At 51.9% G+C, this 22,682-nt stretch overlaps 1 protein-coding gene across 3 annotated transcripts; it reads right to left on the bottom strand.

Moving 5' to 3' along the window:
* Window positions 1–431: 431 nt before the first annotated feature.
* Window positions 432–22,064, bottom strand: SLC5A11 (solute carrier family 5 member 11). 3 transcript variants are annotated; one of them, XM_075899885.2, is made up of 16 exons: window positions 21,838–22,064; window positions 18,873–19,049; window positions 17,330–17,401; window positions 16,452–16,556; window positions 15,553–15,612; window positions 14,415–14,519; window positions 13,299–13,404; window positions 10,817–10,897; window positions 10,144–10,349; window positions 8,063–8,198; window positions 6,699–6,806; window positions 6,233–6,383; window positions 4,623–4,791; window positions 2,491–2,706; window positions 1,829–1,991; window positions 432–740 (listed from the first exon to the last, which is right to left on the bottom strand). In XM_075899885.2, the coding sequence occupies exons 2-16, from the start codon at window positions 19,002–19,004 to the stop codon at window positions 520–522; spliced, it is 2,031 nt and encodes a 676-aa protein (XP_075756000.2). In that variant the 5' UTR covers window positions 19,005–19,049; window positions 21,838–22,064; the 3' UTR covers window positions 432–519. The 3 variants fall into 3 exon arrangements, with proteins under 3 accessions (XP_075756000.2, XP_075756003.2, XP_089625455.1); XM_075899888.2 differs by lacking the exons at window positions 18,873–19,049; window positions 21,838–22,064 and having other exon boundaries at window positions 2,491–2,631; XM_089769329.1 differs by lacking the exons at window positions 17,330–17,401; window positions 18,873–19,049; window positions 21,838–22,064 and adding an exon at window positions 16,828–16,845.
* Between the last annotated feature and the right edge of the window lie 618 nt (window positions 22,065–22,682).

Genomic DNA, 22,682 nt, shown 5'->3' with positions numbered 1-22,682 from the left:
TGCACAAGCGAGCGTCCACACTGCCATAGACGTTCTTGCACAAAAGCACATGCCACTGCAGACACGCACTTGTGGAAGACTTTTTGCGCAAGTACTCTTCCGCAAAACAGTTCTTGTGCAAGAAGCTGCCAGTGTAGACGTAGCCAGGGAGTAAAGGCACAGAGAAATTACATGCTTTATGCAGGTCAAGCAGATCTCCTGCTTTAAGTGCAAAACTGTCCAGATGTGAAAGATAATCAAATAATCCCTGCCTGCCTTCCAAACATCCTCCAGCCCTTAAGTGTGTGTCAGTGTGTGGAGCCTGATCTCATTGCTGCGGAGACAAAAGCTAAAAAAAGCTCAGCAAATCATTAAGTATAGCAAAAATATTTTACATTTATCCCTGTATGAAATGTAAGAATGGATTACAAATCACACTGAATTGTCATGCATTATATTATTGTTATTATTTATTAATGCCAATCTTAGTTGGGGGCCTAAAATTAGTTGACAGTGTCCCTTGAATCATCTGGCAAGATGCTATGCAAAGTAGCCCCAGAGAAAAATGCCGGCACATAGACACAGTAACAAGTTGACATTCAGAATGTGTTTCACCAAAGGCTGCTCCTCCAGCGAAGCCACAGTATGTTCAGGGCTGGCAGGAATTGTGTTCTCAGGAGGATGTTCGTCTTTCCTCTCCATCCCACACAGCCACAAGAAGACTCTCATCAGTTTAGACCCTTTTTGAGTACCAGCCACACCTACAACGATAGTTATTGGTAAGGTAAAATTCTGTCCATTGAACAAACCCCAGTAATACACCAGTGTTTCAAATCATCTACAAATTAATTATTACTACCCAGAAAATATATCAGAACTTTTCAAAGTGACATGTTTGTCCCACCAAGCTCTAGGTAGCCATTACAGCAATTTCTAATTGTTACTTCAATGTCATTTCTTTCCAAAGATCTGAATTTAAATCCTGCCATGCCCAACAGTTAGGAATGGGATCAGTAAGCCAAGTCTAAAAGCAGGTCTGCACACCTCATCGGCCATGTGTTTGTATATACTTGAACCCACTTTAGGCCAGGGCTAGGCCTCATGAATGCAAGTTCTGCATACTCTATTGAAGATTAGGGTGTGTATGACCCAACAGTGAGCTGTGGGGTGGGGCACGAGGGAGTTAGAATGCCAATCACTAAAGGCTAAATCATCATCAGTGCATTACCTCACTGCACCACTCCATACTAATTTCATTGCCTATAATGGAATTTGCATCCACCAGTGTTGCAAAGCTACCTAAACAACAGTGCACATTTTGCAAATAGCTGACAATCAGCTTTGGGTGCTTGAGAAGTTCTGGCTCAGGATCTGTAATACCAATGTGCACTTAACACAAGTGCCTCAATCCTCATTCTAAAGTGTTTGCAAACTCTCCTTTGCAACCTGCCCAGAGCTCAGCTCAGGGTTCTGTGTTTCTCCTGCCACTAGCTCTGGTCAGAAAATACCAATAAAACAGAAATGGAATGTTGTGAAAACTTCAGCTTTTTTCTTTCCATTTTCCAACCAACTCTCCTAGCAACAGATATTAACAGCACCATTGTCTAGGGCAGAACATGGGTTCCCTCCTCTACTGCAAGTATATGTGATGCCACATAAAAAACTGCAAGAGGAAACTTAGCCCTGATCTTTATTTTTTGTAGGTAAAAAGTCTTCCCGCATTGTGAAGATACAGAAATCTGAAAGTAGCAAGATTTATGTAACGTTTCCTGCCTTTCTAATCTTTACACAATGGACAAGGCTGATTTTGGTTTCAGTGCATGCTGTACAGTGTTAGCAGCGCATTTACCTGTATTGCCGTTGAAAATATTTTCAGGAACAACACTAATATCAAGCTGGGCAGGCGGATGCTCAGACTTATACACGTCACTTCCAGTATCAGGTGAAGTATTGATTGCTGAGTCTTTCTTGGCTGGCCGATCCCAGCGTGTGAACCAGGTGAGATGATGGATCTGGCGGCATGAAGAGCACTGTTAAAGATAACTGCTTGTATGTATGCTTAAAGGGGACACCTCAGTTACTAAGCAGCTTTGAGAGGTTCTGATATTTTCTAAACACTAAGGGCCAAATTCTGGTTCCCCACCTGGAACATCTAATATTAAGATTCTACAGAAATAGGTATGAGGAGGCCAAATGAAGCAAGAAACAGAACAGCACTACAAATGCTGTTTATCCAGATTAAACCACGATCAGTTTTTACTTCACTGTTATGTTCCTGATGACAGTTACTACTCGAACTCTGCTGTAATGTGTCCTACAAAATTAAAAGCAGAGAGTGTATAAGCGTTGGTAGGTCTTTGTGATATTCTTTCATCTAATCTCATCTGGGATATCACACATGGAACCAGCACTGGATGAGAGTGTTTTGCATGAATGAGACCATCCACCCCCTTAGGTGCAGAATGGGTGTTCATTAAAACCAGTGAAAGAAACTTGCTGAGAGAGACGCACCATTTCTTCCGAGGGAGGTTCTGTGAGCAGGCTCACGACCACCACAGTGACTGTCGTGATGACACTGAGGATCATGGAGAAGTACAGGTAGTGCACGTATCTCACCACGGACGGACGGCGGTCTGGCTCCCCACACTGGGGCTGCAGGTAGACAAAATCCAGCACCAACCGGATGAAGCCCAGCAACATGCCAATCAGCAGGCCCCAGAACGCACCCTAGGAAATGAAGATCATGTGTTGATGAAGCAGGAGGCAGAATTTGTATCTGGCAATGAAGCTCATGCTGGCAGTGAAGCTCTTTTCTGTGCTAGTCCCAACTGTGACGTTCTGATCACAGTCAGCGGGGACAGGGGTGGGTTTCTGAGATTCCCCTCCATTTTCTCCTCTTTACGTTATCCTAGAACTCGAGAGGTCATCAAGTCCAGTACCCTGCCCTCACAGCAGGACTAAGCACCATCGAGACCATGCCTCATACATGTGTGTCGAGCTTGTTCTTGCATATCTCCAGTGATGGAGATTCCACAACCTCCCTGGGCAATTTATTCCAGTGTTTAACCACCCTGACAGGTAGGAAGTTTTTCCTAATGTCCAACCTAAACCTCCTTTGCTTTAATTTAAGCTCATTGCTTCTTGTCTTATCATCAGAAGCCAAGGAGAATAATTTTCCACCCTCCTCCTTCTAACACCCTTTTAGATACGTGAAAACAGCTATCAAGTCCCCTCTCAGTCTTCTCTTTTCTAAACTAAACAAGCCCACATAGCTCATGTTTTCTTTCTAGACCTTTAATCATTTTTGTTGCTCTTCTCTGAACCTTCTCCAATTTCTCCACATCTTTCTTGAAATGTAGTGCCCAGAACTGGACACAATCCTCCAATTGGGGCCTAATTAGTGCAGAATAGAGCGGAAGAATGACTTCTCGTGTCTTGCTCACAACACTCCTGTTAATGCAGCCCAGAATCATGTTTGCTTTTTTTGCAACAGTGTCACACTGTTGACTCATATTTAGCTTGTGGGCCACTATGTGATCCCTTTCTGCAGTACTCCTTCCCAGACAGTCACTTCCCATTCTGTATGTGTGAAACAGATTGTTCCTCCCTAAGAGGAGCACTTTGCATTTGTCCTTATTAAACTTCATCCTGTTTACCTCAGACCATTTCTCCAGTTTGTCCCGATCATTTTGAATTATGATCCTGTCCTCCAAAGCAGTTGCAACCCTTCCCAGCTTGGTATCATCTGCAAACTTAATAAGCGTACTTTCTATGCTATCATCCAAATCGTTGATAAAACTATTGAACAGAACCGGTCTCAAAACAGACCCCTGTGGAACCCCACTTGTTATGCCCTTCCAGCATGACTGTGAACCGTTAATAACTACTCTCTAAGAACAGTTATTCAGCCAGTTATGCACCCACCTTACAGTAGCCCCATCTAGGTTGTATTTCCCTAATTTATTGATAAGAAAGTCATGCAAGACCATGTCAAATGCCTTACCAAAATCTAGGTATACCACATCCACTGCTTCTCCTATCAAAGAAAGCTACCAGATTGGTTTGACATGATTTGTTCTTTACAAATCCATACACACAGTGCCCCACATTCTGTTGACCTGTCCTTCCGGTGGAGGAGAGCTACTGTCTAGGCCTGCTGGTGCACTACTCACCCCCCCAATGTTGTCCTAGTCATGGCTGCTCTAACTATGGCTGCCCTGAGGATGCTCCAGAGCCTGGATACAACCTTTCTCCAAGCCCCTCGCCCCACCCCGCACAACTGACTTTCCACCCCCAGGGACTCCAAGGCCTGGGTTACACCAGAGCAAGGCCATGGCTTGTAAATCACTGCTCCTAGGTTTGTGACAAGCTCCTTGCCACCTCTGCCCTCTCTCCTAGAGCAGCCAAGGGAGCTGCCTGAGAGCAGTGGGAAGTGGTCCCTGCTGCACGGGCTGAGTGGCCAACACAGGATGCCCCAAGCAGAAGTGCAGTCACTCCGCAGAATGCCCACATAGGAGGGGCAGAGCAGCAGTGCAGGGCAGCTGGTCTCGCCTCCTGGCTCTTTGTCCCTGTTGTAGACAGCGGCAGGAGAGGCTGAGCACCCGGCACCCAGAGGACGGTGTCAGACCTTGCCCAAGGGTTACCTTCTCATTGGTTCTCTTCCAGAAACAGCCCAGGATGAAAACCATGGCAACGGGGGGCTGTAGGTAGGAGCTGATGGTCTGGATATAAATGAAGAGCTGCCCCCCTTGGCTGGCCTGCACCAGTGGGATCCACAGAATGGACACCACCACGAGCAGCAGCACGAACACCCTGCTCAAGAAAAAGGCAGTGTGAGGGCTGGCCTTGGCCCCTCCCCCGGCAGGAGGGTCTCCCCCGAGAGCTCCTCCCAGAAGAGACTTCCTCCTCTCGCAACTCTGCCCCGCGGTGCTTCCCATCATCTGGCCTTTGTCCGGCTGCATCGTGTGCCCGGCCTGGCTTCTGTCACTCTGCAGCCTTGCACAAGAACCCGCCTCTCGATCAGGGATGGGAAATCCTGGTGAATCCATTCACTGATTAATCCTGTGGACAGGGGGCTGCTCCAGCCCAGCCCACAGTGTGGCATGGAGCGCCTTTGGCCCAGCCGGGCCCACTGCTCCACAGGCTGCTGAAGCTAGGCTGGGCCCATCATGGGCAGGGGCTGCTTGGGCCAGGCCAGGCCCCATGCTGTACCGTGGGTGGGTGGGGAGCTGCTGCAGCCCAGCTGGGCTGGACATCCCCCGCTCATGGCACGGTGGGCCCTGCCGGCAGGAGCAAGGAGCTCTGAAAATGGAGGAGTTGCCCTCCGTTTATAGGAGGGCACCTGTGAGCAGAGTGTGACGTAAGCCAACTCCGGGACAAGCGCTCTGATTCAACAGGCCAAGCCATGGAGCAGCAGTTCCCAACCTTTCTGATACTGGGAACCGGCAAACCAGTCACACGCTTTTGGCAGACCGGTAACATTTTATTTGCATATTATGCAAATGATGAATATGCAAATACACAAATAAAACGTTACCAGTCCTCCAAAAGCCCAGCCCCCAGGGCTGCCAGTCCCAGCCCGAACCCCTAGAGCATCCCACCCCTTTATTATCCCCCTAGCGCCAGCCACTGACCCCAGAGTCCCCTGCACTCAACCCCCCCCAGTGCCAACCTCCCATGCTCAGAGCCCCCCAGTGCCAGCCCCCACCAGACCCCCCAGGTCCAGCCTCCTGTTTCCAGAGCCCCACTGCACAAACCCTCCCCCAGAACCTCCCCTAGGCCAGTCCCCATTATTAACCCCATCCCTAGTACCAGTCCTGTCCCCATAGCCCCCCCACTACTAGCTCAGCCTCCAGAGCCCCCCAGCACTAATCCCACCCCCGGAGCTCCCAGTGCCTGCTCTGCCCCCCTCACCTAGCCCTGCGCTGCTGCCCCAGTTGTGATGGCTCTGGAGCTGGGGTACACCGCCAAGCACCTCCCCTCCCGCTGTGGCTGTTGGGAGAGGCGTGTCCTGCCCTGCCTCTCAGCCAACCAGTGCTGGACAGGGGCGGGGTCTCTTCCTGGACGTGCAAGAGCTCTTCCACAGACTCCGCCTCTGCCCAGCGATGGTTGGCAGAGAGACGGGGCAAGACACCTTTCCCAACAGCCTCAGCAAGAGCAGCGTACCGCAGCCCTGGCCCCCAGAACCGCCGCAGCCCAGCAGCCAGAGGTCCGCAGCCCGACGGCTGGGAACTGCCGCCATAGAGCACCGTACCTGCCAACAATCATGAGCTCCCACTCAGACGAACGGGGCCGGAAGTGCCGCCAGAGGTCCATGGTGAAGATGGTGCTGGAGCTGTTAAAGATGGAAGTCAGGGAGGACATAAGTGCTGAGATCATCACAGACATCATGAGGCCCCTGAGCCCTGGAACAAAGGAGGTGGGAACAGTGAATGTACAGAGAGGCTCCAGCTTCTTCCCTTATCAGCTCCCTTCTGAGCTCACCCCACCCTCTGTGCTTGGGGACTGCCACCCCTAGAGTCCCGGGCAGCAGGTAATCTCACAGGCCACATGTCTTTCCTGTGTGCCCTGTTGCATGTTATTCCTTTTTGCCACTATCGCCTCAGGCCCAAATCAACCCCAATATCAGGACTGTCGTTAATTCCCCTCCCGTACATTTCCTACGGTCTTTGCTTTGATTAGCGTAAGCCTTGTCCCTGCTAGTTAGTGGAGTTTCTCACCTAGAGGCAGCAGTTCTATGACCAGTTTGGGGTAAGCAATATCAGAACAGCCAGAAGGGTTGCCACAGATTTGCCGACAGATTTCTGGGTCTGCACAAGCCACCAGGTCTACAATAAACACGGGAGGAAAGTAAGCCAATAGTTACAGGACACAGATGTGTCCAGACAGTAACCATGGAGTGAAACCCATCCAGCAGACAACAAAGCACACACAGGCATACACAAGTGTAGCTCCAGGCTTGCTTCTTTCTTATGTCTTTATTGAGTAAGGGTATGTCTACATTGCACCCTATTTCGAAATAGGGATGCAAATTAAGACATTTGAAATTGCAAATGAAGCTGGGATTTAACTATCCCACGCTTCAGTTGCATATTCGCATTATGGTGCTATTTCAAAATAGCGCTATTTTGAAATAAAACGCACTGTGTAGACGCATTATTGCGACAGAAAACCCTTCTGTCAAAATAATCCTTATTCCTCATAAAATGAGGTTTACCAGTTATTTTGAGAGAAGGATTTTCTCTCGAAATAACGCATCTACACAGCGCATTTTATTTCAAAATAGCGCCATAATGCGAATATGCAAATGAAGCATGGGATATTTAAATCCCGACTTCATTTGCAATTTCGAATGTCTTCATTTGCATCCCTGTTTCGAAATAGATGCAACTGCAGACATACCCTAAAAGATCCTTGCAACTGAAATAGGGGTTTAATCAAAAGATTTGCCTTCACAACTCATTATTCTCGTATGCCTCTCTTGCAGGGGTGAGAGGAACTTCAGTTTCTTACAGGTACTGTCCTATTGCTCCCGGGTCCCTTCCAGCTCTTTCCATAGCTTCCTGCTGGCTTTTATCACAGCTCAGCCAGCTCTTGCCGGAGCTGCGCATTGGAGTGCACCTGCTTCCTTTCACCTCTGCTTCTCTGAACATGGTCCCCTTTAAAACTAATGCTTTTCAACATGAGAAAACAGCCTCCCTTCTGACATGCGTGAACACCGACAGACACGCATGCTCGCTCGCGCTTGGTGGCTTAGAGCATCCAGGGAGCAGTCTTTAGGGTGGTTTTTTTGCTTTTTGCTTTCCTCAGTGCCTCAAACATGGGCTCAAGAGGGAACATCAGCGGGGCAGCTTTTAAAGCTGGGTTAGTACAAGACGCACCAGGGATTTGTGCTCAGGATGAAGGGGTCTGATCCCCGAGCAGCCAGGCGAGCACAGATCAACAGTGTTATCTGAAAAAAAACAACAACCTCATGAACTGCAAGTTCATGCACCTCACACCTGAGCTGCTACAAGCTTTTAGCTCATTCTGGAGGATACAGAAACCACAACCGCAAGGAATAGTTCTCCCCTTCAACTCTTACCTGGGAAGAGAACCCGGCTGATCATGCCTGGCATCACCATCATGAAGAGAGGCAAAATTTTCAGGTAGGAGGCCAACAACGAGCCTCCTTTGGCATGAGAGAGGTTCTTGGCTGCGAGGGACCTTTGAACAATAACCTGTAAATCAGGAAGACAGTTCGATCCGGTGCTTTGCAGGGAGAGTAAACAGACAGGAGATGACGTGAGGATCGTTTCTACTGATAATGGGACATGCTGATTCCAAAAGCATCATCATGATGGATCATATCGTGCAAAGCGCTGAGTGTTCTTACCTCCCATTGGCCACTCTGAACCTTGCAGGGTCATGCTATAAATTAGCTCACTCGCCCGCAGTGCTTTCACTAGCGCATCTTGCCTCTGTGCAAGAGAAATCTCAGTGTGTTCATTTCTAAGCTATGGAAATCACAATCCTTGTTTTACTCCACAGTTTGTTCTTTCTTTGGACCCTATATATTTTATGCACCTGGATGTGGCTTGTTAGCTACTGTCTCACAAACCAGGGCACAGGGATAAACTTACTGACACCCCCGAAGTCAGTGGTTCTCAAACATTTTGGCCCATGGCCCACCCTGTTCAACATAAATCTTTCTGCGGACCACCAGCCAACCACCCATGATGACAAAATGGGTGGGGATGTGGGACCTGGCCAGGAACTCGGGTGCAGGAGCAGACTGGGAGATGGGGGTCTGGGTGGGAAGTAGGGTGCAAGAGTGGACTTTGGTTGGGGGGGTCTGGGCGGGAGGATATGTCTTGAGTGGGATGGGGGTGAAGGGTTTGGATATGAGGGAGATGGGGGGTGCATACTGTAGTGGAAATGCAGGAGACGATTGTGAGGTCGAGGAAGTTAGGTGGTGTACCACAATCATTCCTTTTGTGCCTGCATTTCCTTACAGGCCTGGGGAGTGCAAGAGTGCTTGGGAAGATCACATAGCTATTTATGCTAAATGTTTCCCACCTGATAATGCTTATTATTTGGCCTGGGAAACTATGCAAAGTATCAACAAGCTAATTATTGGATGTGGGAAAATATGCAATGTATCAACAATCTTGTTAGGTTCAGAACAACAGGGGTGATTACTGTAGATCCAGCAGTATATAAAGGCCAGGAATATTCCTAACATTGGAACCTTGGCGTAGACCAAAGCCGCAGAAGGTGCTACCCACTGGCCACTGGCGGCGGAAGGGATGTAGGCATTGCATTTTATTCTGAGGTTTGCTTAGGCTTAATAAGCATTTTTTTTTTTTTTAATAGACATTGCGTTTTATTCTGAGATCGGCTTAGGCTTAATGAGTATTGTATTTTCTTACTAGGCATTGCACTTTATTCTTAATAAGCATTGCATATGATTCTAAGATTTGCTTATTGTATTTTATGCTAGGATTTTCTTCATTGTATTTTATTCTAATATTAAGCATTGTACTTTACCTTAATATTTGCTTAGTAAAACCTTTAAGCCTTCACCCAACTTATGTGCTTATTACCTCCAAATCCCTTAAGGGAAGAACCGTTGCCTCTTGGCAATACACATACCTGGCTCCATGCCTCCCTCCACTCCTAGGTATCACCCTGTACTGCGCCTATTGGCTGCAATTCCAGCCAATCCACTAACGTAGAGAATCATGCCCTAAATTGACCCTCACTCTATAAAGAGTTTGATAAACAAACTCCCCAGAAATAGGTAATTCATATTTCGTTACAATTCTTCCGGACACTGATATTTACAACTGGAGAGAAAGCAACGGGAGTCCTGCACAGCATGGTGGGGATGAGTTCTCAGTTGGGGTTCACACCCCTCTATTACATGGAGAGTTCCAATGATCCCCAAAAATCTAATTTAACTTAGCCACAGGCATCAAGTTTGATCTGGTTTGAGGTTGAAAACTGATTTCACATGGTTTCCAGAGAAAGATTGTCCATCTGCCCGGGTCCTGGACTGAGTCTGGGTTTTGTAATGAAACTCAGCCAAGTTGCTTGCTATGAAAGTTCTGTATGGCTCAGCCAGATGGCATGTCTCAAAACCCAACCTCAGGGTTGAATCTTGTGAAGTAAACACTGACCTACCTGATCTGTGCACCAGTACCACAGAGATGGGATGGTCATTCCAACCAGAACTCCTGGCCAGGGAAGGTCCGAGGTGACGGGGTCTCGGAAAATGTGGAAGGCATCTTCTCTTGGCAAGCCACAGCTGCTGTTTCCTTTGTGGCTACTCGCAATGGCTTTAAAGTATTTGGCCTGCAAACTTTCAAGGCCGCCAATTTTAACAAAGCCTAAAATGGAAATAGGAAGCAGTTACCACATTGATCAGGGTCAGGCTATTACTTTCACTCTCTGCAGTTTGCTTTGTATGATCCCCAATCAGCATCCACTGAAGTCAATGGGAAAACTCTTGATAGACTTCAGCTGGAGTTGAATCAGGACCTATAATGCCAAATCCGGTTTAATACCACAAGTTACTTGGCTAGAGGAGGTAGCTGTTGGCTTTGATATGAATCTCAGACCATAGGGGTGTTTTCTGTGTATTTGGAGGAGGGGGAGTTCATCTCTTTTACAGAACACCCGTATACTTTTCACTCTATAAAGAACTCTCGCAAGATGATTTATTTAGAAAAGATTCTACAATGCTATGAATGCGTGTCAGAAGATGCACTGAAGACATGTTAAATGGTTTGTTCTGGTGAGGCATGTTTGCAGGAACAAATGTATTTTTAGCAGTACAGTCTGAGAGGGTACTCACTGAACCCCATAAGAGTTAATGCCCCAGCCAGCATGATGACCGTCTGCAGTGTGTCGGTGTAAATCACAGCTGCCAGGCCACCTACAGGAAAAAAAACAGAAGGACAAATTGTCGGGAACTGGGTTTGTTCTGCAGAATGACACCTCCTGCTTTGCAAATGTGTGTTGGCCAGTGGCGGAGCCACAATGCTCCGACTGATACGCTGGGATGTTCGGTGAGTTGTTTTAACCATTTTGTGGGTGGACTGGCCAAGGCTGAAATGTTGCAAGTTTTGAACCACAGTGAGTCAGTGTGTGTCATCAGAAACCCAACTTCCACAGCAGAAATCTCTACAGGGGAGGCACTGGAAACCACAAGAAGGAAGAACCCGACTGAAATAGAAGCTGCTTCATAAAGTCTGCAACAAAAAGCGAGGAGCTGTCTGGCCCACATCAGGGGGGCGAGTGCCTCAAGAGGAGAAACTTCCATTCGTTTCATAGAATCATAGAACCACAGAGCTGGAAGAGACCTCAGAAGGTCATCAAGTCCAGCCCCCTGCCCAAGGCAGGACCAATCCCAACTAAATCAACCCGGCCAGGGCTTTGTCAAGCCGAGACTTCAACACCTCTAGGGATGGAGATTCCACCCCCTCCCTAGGGAACCCATCCCAATGCTTCCCACTCTCCTAGGAAAACAGTTTTTCCTAATATCGAACCTGGACCTCTCCCACCTCAACTTGAGCCCATTGCTCCTTGTTCTGCCATCTGTCACTACTGAGAACAGCCTCTCTCCAGCCTCTTTGGAACCCCCCTTCAGGAAGTTGAAGGCTGCTCTCAAATCCCCCCTCACTCTTCTCTTCTGCAGACTAAACAGACCCAACTCCCTCAGCCTCTCCTCATAGGTCATATGCTCCAGCCCCCTAATCATTTTGGTCGCCCTCCGCTGGACCCTCTCCAATGTGTCCACATCCTTTTTGTAGTGGGGGGCCCAGAACTGGACACAATACTCCAGATGTGGCCTCACCAAAGCCGAATAAAGGGGAATGATCACTTCTCTGGATCTGCTGGCAATACTCCTCTTAATGCAACCTAATATGCCATTAGCCTTCTTGGCTACAAGGGTGCCCTGTTGACTCATATCCAGCTTCTCATCCACTGTAACCCCCAGGTCCTTTTCTGCAGAACTACTACTTAACCAGTTGGTCCCCAGCCTGTACCAATGTTTGGGATTCTTCCATCCCAAGGGCAGGACTCTGCACTTGTCCTTGTTGAACCTCATCAGATTTCTTTTGGCCCAATCCTCTACTCTGTCTAGGTCACTCTGGACTGTATCCCTGCCTTTCAACGTATCTACCTCTCTCCCTAGACACACGTTTCATGCCTTCATGGCCCCATTTCCAACCAAGTTGTGCAGGTATTTCCCACATCACCCTGCCACTTACCGCTGGGTGTTGCTCTCTCTCACACACCCATAAACCCTAAACCAGGGGTGGGAAACCTACAGCCCGGGGACTAGATCCGTCCCCCAGCTTGCCTTGGGGCTTCCCCCAGCATCAGGGAGCCAGCACTGGCGCTCCAGCCCTGCATCCCCACTATGGGGCTGGAGCATCAGCACCTTACCTCCCACCCAAACCCCTCTACTGTCCCCGCTCCTGCAGCCCCTCCACTCCAACACCCTACCTCCCACCCAGACCCCTACAACTCCAATCCCCTGCCTGCTCCTGCACCCCTTCCCGCCCACACCCTGCACCCCCACTCTGCTCCTGCTCCCCACCTCCAGCCTGCTCCTGCACCCTACCATCCCAGACCCATCAACCCCAACACACTCCTGCACCCTGCCTCCTTCAGACCCCACACTCCAAGCCGGCTTCCCAGCAGTCCCCTCCCACACACTGAATCACTCATTTTTGGCCCCACCCCAGAGCCTAGGGAGGTCCACAAAATCTACTAGCCCTGCTCCCCAGGCCTTGATGTGCAAGGGGAATGTGGAGAGTGTTTTTCTGCTTCTCACTTGGGGCCACATCAGTGATGATTTTGGGGGGGGGGGGTTGTTTCTCACTTTTGTGTGACACCCGACTGATTTTTCTGTGGGTCAGTTGCCTCTGACCCAAAAAAGGTTCCCAGTCCCTGAAAGAAAAGTGCTGAAACCCCTTCACTGTGGCTCCCCTCTGAACCAGAGTGCTGTGCACAGATCCGGGCTGGCGCGAGCAAGCCCTTTACGCCAGCCTTGTGCAGTTCCACTCACCCGCTCTCACCTGGAGAGTCATTCTTTTGACACCTGCGTTACTCTAATTCGTTTTTTCAGTATCAACAGCCATCTTAGCAAAGGGCAGACAGATTTAGTGCCGTGGCGAATGAGAAGGAAGTACTTCAAGAACAGTACCTTATTGAAACTGCCGAATACTTACTACAGGGGAGGTGGATGGCACATTGTACGGCCATTCTCAGCCATTAACAAAGACGTATGAGATGGCATTCCTATGACCCGAAACACAGGGACGCACCTGCCACAGTGTAAACAGCAGTGATTGCCAGCAGACCTATGACAGCCACATAGAGGTCCCAGCGTAAGGCTTGCTGAATGAACAGGGCCCCGGCGTACATATCCACCTAATGGGAAAAGAAATTGAGAACGGGGACGGGGCGGCAGCTCGGTGTCTGATGCCAGACGCCTGAGCTAGCCAAACCGTGTGTTTCTCAAGGATGACCCTTAACAGGCATCTGCGCTGTGTGCTGTTATAGAGCGGTGGGCTAGTAACGGCGCAGCCTGCTTGCGTCTGGCTGGCCTGGAGCGGCTGCACTGCAGAAGAGTTTGGTATAGAATAGAGGCAGCCTGCAGCCCATGGAAGCATGCATACATGCAAAGCCCTGATGATGTTGGCCAGCTGTAAATAAATGGGCGTGCCCCGTTAGCCAGAAACTGGGGATCAGAGAGTTGAATAAACTGGATTGTTGCCCTATAAAAAAATCCTACGAAGGAACAGCCACCTGGCCCAGTCTGACACCAAAGGCATCTTCAGTTTCAAGGGCAGGGAGGCGGGCGAGAGGCGTGTGTCAGACTATCTTTCCCACTGCTGCCTGTGAAAGGGAAAACACCCAGCCAGCGAGGAGTTTTTCTTCTCAGCCTGTCAATGTAGGCACTACGCGGTGGTTAATTAATAGCTGACAAGGCCCTGCACAAAGGGCGAATACATCACTCATTCAAAGCATTAGCACAAATAGGAGCATTCAATTACTAAACGAGGCTGCTAGTAAGCTCGCTGCATCTGCTGGAGGGAACATCCTACCCCTATATGCTCATATACACTACTGCTGGCAGAGGAAATGTACAGAGAAGAGAAATCAAATTAACCGAGCAGATGCCAAATATCTTACAACAGATCAATCGTCAGTGCAACCGACTCCTTCCCCTTTGTCTGGACTGACGTGCTCAGATACATTACCGTGCTCTCCTTCCAACAGCAGCAAATGCTCCAACCATTCACAGTAAAGCTTATGGACCCTGGGGGTTGGCAGGTCTCGAAAGAATTGAAATCCGTCCCCTTTCTCCACTCAGATTTATACCGACACACTCTTCCAAAGGGAATTCTAGGCAGTCCTCCTGCCTTCTTCCTACTTACTGATATTTTGGTGAATATGTAGATAAACAAGTAGAGAATTGCCAGGAATATCTGTATTCTTTTGCCGCCAAAGCGTTTCTGTAAGTACTCAGGCATCGTTGTGACCTGCAGGGAAGGAGAGTGTATCACAGCAGGTAGAATACAGTAACACAGACATGGGTACAGCCCCTGCGTGGTTGACAAACTCTGGCTAGCTGCTGGGTCTTGGTATATCTGCTAGGGATATAGAAAAATTAATACAAATATTAACCGTGTAATCGATAACAATTCTATCGGTTACATGGTTAACCACGGGACTGCCGGCTGCTGCGGCTCCCGGCCCCACTGGCCTGCCAGGGCTCTCACGGGGCTGCCAGGGTCCTCACCCCAAACACAATGTAACCAGTAATGGTAATTGGTAACCATCCGCTTATCGGTTAACCGGTTAAACTCTTACGTCCCTAGTGTCTACCGGGAAATGACTGTCCCTCCCAGCGCCACACACGTGTACAACGAACGGTCACCCGTATTTTGCGTGGAGGGTCCGGCACGAGGCCCCGTGAGGCTACTTGACAAAGGAACCTCCATACCCCTCGAGACCGCAAAAGCCCCGCTGCTTTGTTTCCTGCCTCATCTGGGAACCATGAGCTCCATGTGTTCCCCTTGCCTAATGCTAGCTGGCGTCACCCGTCCCGCTGAGCACAGTGGCCCAGACTTGCCCCCAGTTGCGCGGCAGCATCTCCATCACCTCTCCGTGTGCCAGGGAAGCGCCGTTCCCACCCAAACTCTGGCATCTGCCCCTGAAGCCTCACTTAGGAGGAGGCAGCGCTTGCTCTTGGCCGTGGGCCATGCACGGCTCCTGGGGGCTCACGAGTGGGTCCTCCTGTCCCCTCTTTCACCCCCTTTCTGAACGACGTTTTTTCATCCAGGAGATCCCGACTGAGCTCCTTTCCTGGGAGAATCTTTCCCAGGCTCTTCCCCCCTCGGTCAGTACTGATGGTATCCAAGGAGGAGCAGACCTGCAGGAGCCTCCATACCCCTTTACCTTTACCCACAGTACAGGGCCCGCTGGCAGGTTCGGCCGTAACAACCCCGTCGACTGAAAAGGATCATTAAAAAAGCAAGTCACTGATACACGCAGTGTGGCCCCCTGACTTACCCCCGCTGCCAGGTAAATAGGAAGAAATAGCCAGGCCAGCACCAAGACACAAAACATCCCCTAGGGAGGCAAAAGAAACGGGGTCGGCAATAGACAAATGCTGTTGTCAAATGGCTAATGCCCGGGCATGCATCTGTGTGTGTGTACAGGGTGAACCTCTCTAGGCCAGCACCCTGGGGACCTGGCTACTGCCGAACCAGAGAACTTGCCGGATCAGGGAGGTCAGTGTTGTCTAACAGCATGACCAACACTTCTACCGCTTGCTGGGCTCTTGGAAGACATTTTGGGGTCAATCAGAGCCAAAGAACAGCACAAAACCCTGAGAGCCAGGACCGGAGGTTGGAAACAAACCTTATAGGACTGCGGGAAACTTGGCCACCCTCATGATAAGTGGCCATCCGGCGAACCAACATCCTGCCGGACCACGGGTGCTGCTGGACCAGAGAGTGCCGGACTAGAGAGGTTCAGCTGTACATACACGTGTCCAGCTGTGGCCCAAATGTGCTGTCGAGCTGACAGCGAGCAATGACTCTCTAGCTCACGTCCAAGGTCATGGGCTTTTGGGGCAGAGGGATCTGAACTCTGTTCCTGCTCTTCCGATAAGGTTCCAAGGGCGCACGGCATGCAGCGCAGTGAGAGCTGCAAAGCCCGACATAGCCACAGAGGTGCTACCGTGCTAACCCACGGTGCCATGTCAGTGCAGCCCTACGAGCTGCAGCACCTTAACTCAGATTGTTAGATCAACCCGACCTATCCTCCACATAACGCAATCATCGCCTCCAGCAACAGGGAGACAGCCTCTGCCCCGACAGCTGCATTTGCAGCCCGGACCGTGCAACAGGGGAAAAGCTAGAAAGGAGCAAGGCACCTTCCTACAGTTCCCACAGTCCCATACTTACGTTCCACTCGTAGGCCGTGGCGGCGATTCCCGACGCTGCCCCGGACCCAGCCAGGCCTATGAAATGCCCGCTCCCCACATTGCTCGCAAACAGCGACGCCCCCACCTGCAGAGGTAAAGAGCAAGCTAGTTCTGTGTATGGCCCGGGGCACCCATCAGACCATGGGAGGAGTGTTTGGCCCGGCGGGGAGGGGGTCTCAGTAGTGAGCCATGTATAAGCCAATGGAGCGGGCCAGAGTCTCCCCATTGGATCCATTGCATGTAGGCCTGGCAGCACCCTAGGCCAGACGGCAGTGGGAATGGAAAACCCCTCCCTCCTAGCCCCTGCTGCCTTTTCTCATCGCCCCATTCATGCACTGACACAGTAGCTGTCAGACCTCACGCCTTCCCTCCTGCTCTGTCACTCATCTGCGAGGTTGCATGGAAGCAGCCCGCTTCCTGCCCGCGGCGTCATGGTCCCTCCACTGGGGAGCCTTACAAGCAAAGAGGCACGGGATGAAACAAAGAGACACGCCAAGCGATCAGTCAGCTGGTATTTACTTCATTATGATCCGCCCATCCCAGATCCAACCCTTGCCCGTGGCGGACCAGCTAACAGCCCCTTCCTCCCCAGAGACCGGTCAGCTGTGCCCCTGGAGCCCCACGTCAGAGCTGGAGGAAATGGATGAGCCTAGGTGCAAGTCAGCAAACAGAGAAGATCTTGGCGCAGAGGGTGGGGGCTGTGACAGGGATGTTAGTGGAGGGGAAGGCCTTGGAAACAGGGAAAGCATGTCGCCGGCTTTCCTCTCCTGACCGGAAAGAGGCCTGCCGGGGCGGACAAAAGCACCGTTCAGTCCCGCTGCGGCATGGTGGGACAGGCAGCTTCACGAAGACACTTACAGGCCACCAAACCATCTTTCCTCCCGCCAAGAAATAGCCTTTCACCGTGCTTCGCTTCGTCTTCCACATGGACTGGGAAAGCAGAAAAACAGGACAAAAGCTTTAGATCAGTGGGTTTCAAACAGCGCTGGGCGGTGAAGTGTCGGGCCCTGTGGCTCGTGGCTGCAGGGAGACCAGGTGAGCAGTGTGGGGGCTAAGGCAGCTCCCTGCCTGTCCTGGCACCACAGGCTGCGCTGCGCCCCAGAAGCTGCCAGCAACAGGCCCAGCTCCTAGGTTGGGGGGAGGGGAAGAGCGCACAGGACTCCATGCACTGTCCCTGCCCTGAGCAGTAGCTCCGCACTCCCGCTTCTGGGCCCAGCATGGTCTGCGGTGCCAGGAGAGGCAGGAAGCTGCCTTAGCCCCCCGCTGCACCACTGCCCGGGAGCTGCTTGAGGTCAGCCCCTCCTGTCCCAGCCGTGCCCCCCCCCCCCCCAAAGCCGGAGTCCCCTCCTACACCCCAAAGCTCCATCCTCAGCCCCACCCCGGCGCCCACACTCCAGTCACATTCTGTTGAGTTGCGGCCTCAATGATTCTTTCCAACGGGGTCATGAGAAAGTAAGTTTGGAACCCGCCCCGTCAGACATCCCTGCGTTCTGCTCGGAACGTGACAGCGCACAGCAGTTCCCCGGAGGGGCCCTATCCCCTCATCCCCACTGGACGCCATGGGTGACTTTGTTATGGTGGAAGAACCATCAACTGCAGCAGCTGCTGGGGGCTTGTGGGGCAAAGGTCTGAAAAGAGGGAGACCATGAAAAATAGCTGCCGAGGGAGGAAGGGAGCTGCCATCATGGAGAGGGTTGAGTCCGTATCACATGCAACAGTTTTTACAATCTCGGCTTCCTGGTTAAGAGTTTTCTGCAATAAATGTAAAGATCGCTGCAGATGCATGAGGAAGGCACGCAGATTTGGGTCGCCAGAGAGGGGCATTACTTGTTCTATGCATCGGAGAGGGATACTCGGGATTAGACTTAGAACTCTGGACTCTCGCTTTTTATGATCTTCACTTATCGTATAACACACTGCATGAGTTATGAACCCATATCTGGAGAGCGCAGCAATTCCCGTCCAATCTCCTGACAGCTGGGTGGGCCTTTCCCTGTGACAGAAACCATGCCAGGAAGTTGATTTATGGCCCAGCTAGGAGTGCTTGTAGTTTGAAGGATCTGCTATCGGAATCTTATTGTCAAGCAAATCTGATTTCCTGGAGAGCTCTGTGGTGGGATTCTGTCCCGGCTAGGTCTCAAACATTAGCAGTAACATTACGTCGTGTGTCTAGACCCTTCCCACTGAAAGATCCTCGAGTGTTTCAGAACACATTGAATCCGAACAGCCCGTCTCGGGAGCGGGTGAGGTCACAATCCTAGAGCGAGCGGATGGGAAAAACACAAAACCTTCCCGTGCATGTGGATTCGGTCAGTTGACATCAGTGAAGTTAGGCCTTATGCAATTGTCCCCTTTGCATAGGAGAGGACCCGTAAGAAAGGACCTCAGAGCATCTCCTTACCCACAGTCCAACCGCCAGGACGAATACAAAGTACAGAACCAGAACAACAATGTCCACAGCCTCCAAGATCTTGTGGGGAAAAGGGTTCCAGCTGGGAGTGACCGAAGGCGGAGGGCTCCCCGGGGTCTCCATTGTGTCTCATGGAGATTCAGCTCCTCGCTTGCTTGCTGCATTTATCTGTTGAAAAGCAGAACACCGAGCTCTAGGGGCCTGTGCGGTTTGGGCAGGGACAGCAGCACAGTGAGGACGCTGCCCCCATTCTCAGTCGGGCCAGCCGGGGATGGTGTCTCAGACTGGTGGGTGGGCTCTTCCCCTGGGCGGCTGCTGTTACCTTTGTGCTGCAGCTCCTACCCCGGGCTGGGCGGAGCGGAGCAACCACAGCATGATGGGGAGGAGCCGGTGGTCTAGAGGGCCCCGTGGCTGCAGGTTTAGCAGCCCTGGATGCACTGACCTTGGAAAGAAGCCGCAGCCCCAGCAATGCCCGTGAATAGCCAGAAAAAAGGAAACAAACGAGCCGAGCGATTCCTTCCATGGCAACCAGGAGTGAATGTGAACGCCCAGCATCCCTGTGGCCGGTCCTCTGTGCTCCCATCAAAGGGCCCGACCCAGATTGCATGGAAGATGGGGGGAGTCTTGGCCTCTACTCAGCGCTGGACGTGGGCCCAGGAGGAGAGAATGGAGTCCAAATGGCCGGTGTCCAGGCACTGCCCCCGCCATTCCCTTATCACCCGGCAGGGGAATGCAGCAGCAGGGCTGGGACACGGTACCCCCCACGGGGCTGGGAGGAGTAAGGAGGCACCTTGCTTGTTTTGCTCTGCTGCTGCCAGGGCTCCGACAGGCTCAGCTGCTGCCAAATCCTAACCAGGGGCTTCCGCACACATTCCTCCCTCTGCCAGCCACAGACCCATTCCCCAGCGGGGTGGGGCGCTGAGCTGCTCATTTGTTTTCCAATTAAACAAAAGCTCTTTCTTGTCCGCCCGGCCCAGGGGGAGGTGGCACCCGAGGGTGAACAAACCACCAAGTGTCCTGGCTGGAGCGATCTGTGCTGGGAACTGAGAGCTCTGCTGAGCGGAGAGAGCCCTGCTATGTCCAGCAAGGACCCAGAGCAAAGACCTTCCAGGGGAGGTGTCTCCCCCCTGCCCCCATCCTCCCCCCCCCCCCCCAGAACGAGCTGATCACATCTGCCTTTCTGTACAATCGCGTCCCCAGCAAAAGCGGCAAGTTTGCTCTGCAGGAGCCTGGGGAGAATCCCAGGGCACGTCCTCTCTGGGGGCGGGGGGGCATTAGCCATAGCCAGAGGGGGCAACCAGGAGCAGGCAGCTCCCTCGCTTGCTGAGGATTTACCTTTCCTTTCCCCACCGGGCCATGCAGCTGCTTCCCTTGAATGGGGACAAAGCCTCCCTTCTTCGGGGCTCGCACGGCCTCTTCCAACAGGCCAGACACTGGTCTGCAGGGCAGCGGGAGCACCTCTAGGACAAGGTCCTTTCCAGGATGGCCGGAGCCAGCGTTTGCTGCTCCTTGCTCCCTCGTCACACGCAGGCCGGAGCCTTTGGCCACTTGTGCTCCAAATGGGGCACCTTACGATGCCGCCTGGGTGTGGTGGGAAACCGCCGGGAGCTGGGCTGTCTCCCTCAGAGGTGCGCTCCGGCCCCGTGCTCAGCTCCTCAGACAAAGAGGCTCTTATTTGCCTGGTGCGGTGCAAGGGAGGAGCAGACAAACGGGTTCTGCCCCGGAAAGGCCTGCGGAGGTGAGAGCCAAGCAAGCTCCTTGTCCGTGGGCGTCAGTTTCGCCACGGCCACTGGCCTCGCCCGCGTACCGATACAAGGGAACAAAGCAGCCTCTCCGAGTCCCTCGCCTTCCCTGCCCCCTAACGAATGGCTTGGATTTGCCCCCCGCCCTGCCTGTCCAGTGGGGCCAGTTCCTCATGCCTAGAGGCGTGACAGAGCCCAGAGAGCACGTGGATTCTCTACAGCATCGTCCACCGAGGCACCGTGGTAGCGGCCCCACACGACAGCCCCACGGAGCGGTTCCACCCCGGTCGCCATAGTCCAAAGTACCCGCTCTAGTCAATGCCCCTTCCTGGGCTCAGCCCTCTGGCCCATCCTTCCTCAGGAGCAGCAGCGTTCGCTCCCTGCAGCTAGGGAAAGGTTGGGGGGCGAGCACCGCGACCATTCCCTGCTTTCAATCACCAGCGTTCTAACGCTTCCTGCTGCCTCTGTCTGATTTGCCCGTGGCCCCGTCACATGAAGCTTTTCCCATATTATGGCCCAAATCCCAAATGATGCCCAAGACCTGCCGCTACGACCGAAATCAAAGCGAACTGCAGGATTTTGGCTTCGTGCACAGGAGCTGCTTCACCCCCGCAATTGCAGCTGTTTGTAGCGCACAGCCGACTCTGCCGTGTTAATTCATGGCAGGACAGGAAGGAAAGGAAGGTATTTATACATGCCCAGGGGAATGCCTAGGGCAACTTAGCTTGGGTGGCAGGTATTTGCTCACTGGTCTTTCCGTAGGATCCCCCCTGTAGGATGCCTCAGCTTGCTTGGGGCAGGAAGAAATTTAACAAACTCGGGTACATCTGATTTCCAATTCTGTGTGTGCCTGGGGCCAGTGGAAAGTTTGACAGGTTTGCTAATTCCGATCACGACCTAGCCTCCCGTTGCTCCCTTGGCATGAGCTGCAGCGCGGCGCTAGTCGGGGGTTCTGAGCAAAGAACATCCATGGCATTGAAATGCATCCGCTGAAGCCAGCCCTTCATCAGCGGCCAGGGCGAGATGGCAGTTCACGAGGGTGTCTCGTAACGTGCCAGAATCGTATCCTTTCTGTTGCGTCTCTCACAGGATTTTTATACATTCCTGATTCCTTTCACCTGCCTAGAACGCCCCAGGGTGGAAGGGAGAAAACGGAGCCCAGAACCGAACCCACCTGCTATCTGAGACCATCCCAGACACAAAAAGGAACTTACCACGTTCCGCTGGGTCTCATTCTGTTTGCTTGCAGGAGGCACCACCAACCAGCTGCCTGCCAGCCCACAGGGCAGCTTAAATATTGCCAGGGAACCGGGACTTGCCAGTGAAGCCAGTAGCAGTTTCACAAGGAATGAAAAGAAAAACGTGGAGGGATAGTTAAGCTAATTAGCCCAAGTTACTGTTCCAGTCCCTCTCTCCTCTGGTGTGAAGTGTGTGTTAGTCTCGCTATCAGGGCTTGTGGGGTCAAACTCCAAAGTGTGTTAGGCAATCATTCCAGCTAACAGGAAGATGAGTTACACCGAGGAACCCCCCCCCCCCCCGATCTCCCCTATCCTGGGTGGGGGGGATTGAAATCCAGCTCCGTATCTAAAGGCGCAACTAAGCCGTGAAAAGCAGGAAAATGCCCATCTCCTCTCCTCCCACAATCCTGGGGCAGGCACAAACTCCAAGCCCTGATATTCATTTCTCACCTGGATCCCAATCTGAATCTAGACTTGGCTTCCGGCTGGGGCGTCATCTCTGACAGGAATATACTGAAATACACCAAAACACCAATGTCCAACAGCACCTGGATAAAACACATTCTCGAGGGAGCAGAACTCTCCCAAGCATGGGGATGCTGCAGCAGGAGGTGCTGTACAACCCACCGACATAGATGCGATGGCTGGCCGCTAGCCAGGCAGGCCCCCAAATACGGCTGCGAAAGCCGGTCTCAGCCCGAAGGTCCCACCACACGACATGAGGTACCTGTCTGATTCAGAGAGATCCCACTGCTATTGCGAACACTGGCGGGAACCCTGGCACGTATTTCACCCCGGCAGGATCCGCTCCGAGGCTGTGG

Source organism: Pelodiscus sinensis, chromosome 15 (assembly GCF_052426305.1).
Source record: "Pelodiscus sinensis isolate ZL-2025 chromosome 15, ASM5242630v1, whole genome shotgun sequence".
NCBI lineage: Eukaryota > Metazoa > Chordata > Testudines > Trionychidae > Pelodiscus > Pelodiscus sinensis.
Note: the sequence above shows the minus strand (reverse complement) of the source record. Positions and strands in the feature narration are given on the sequence as shown.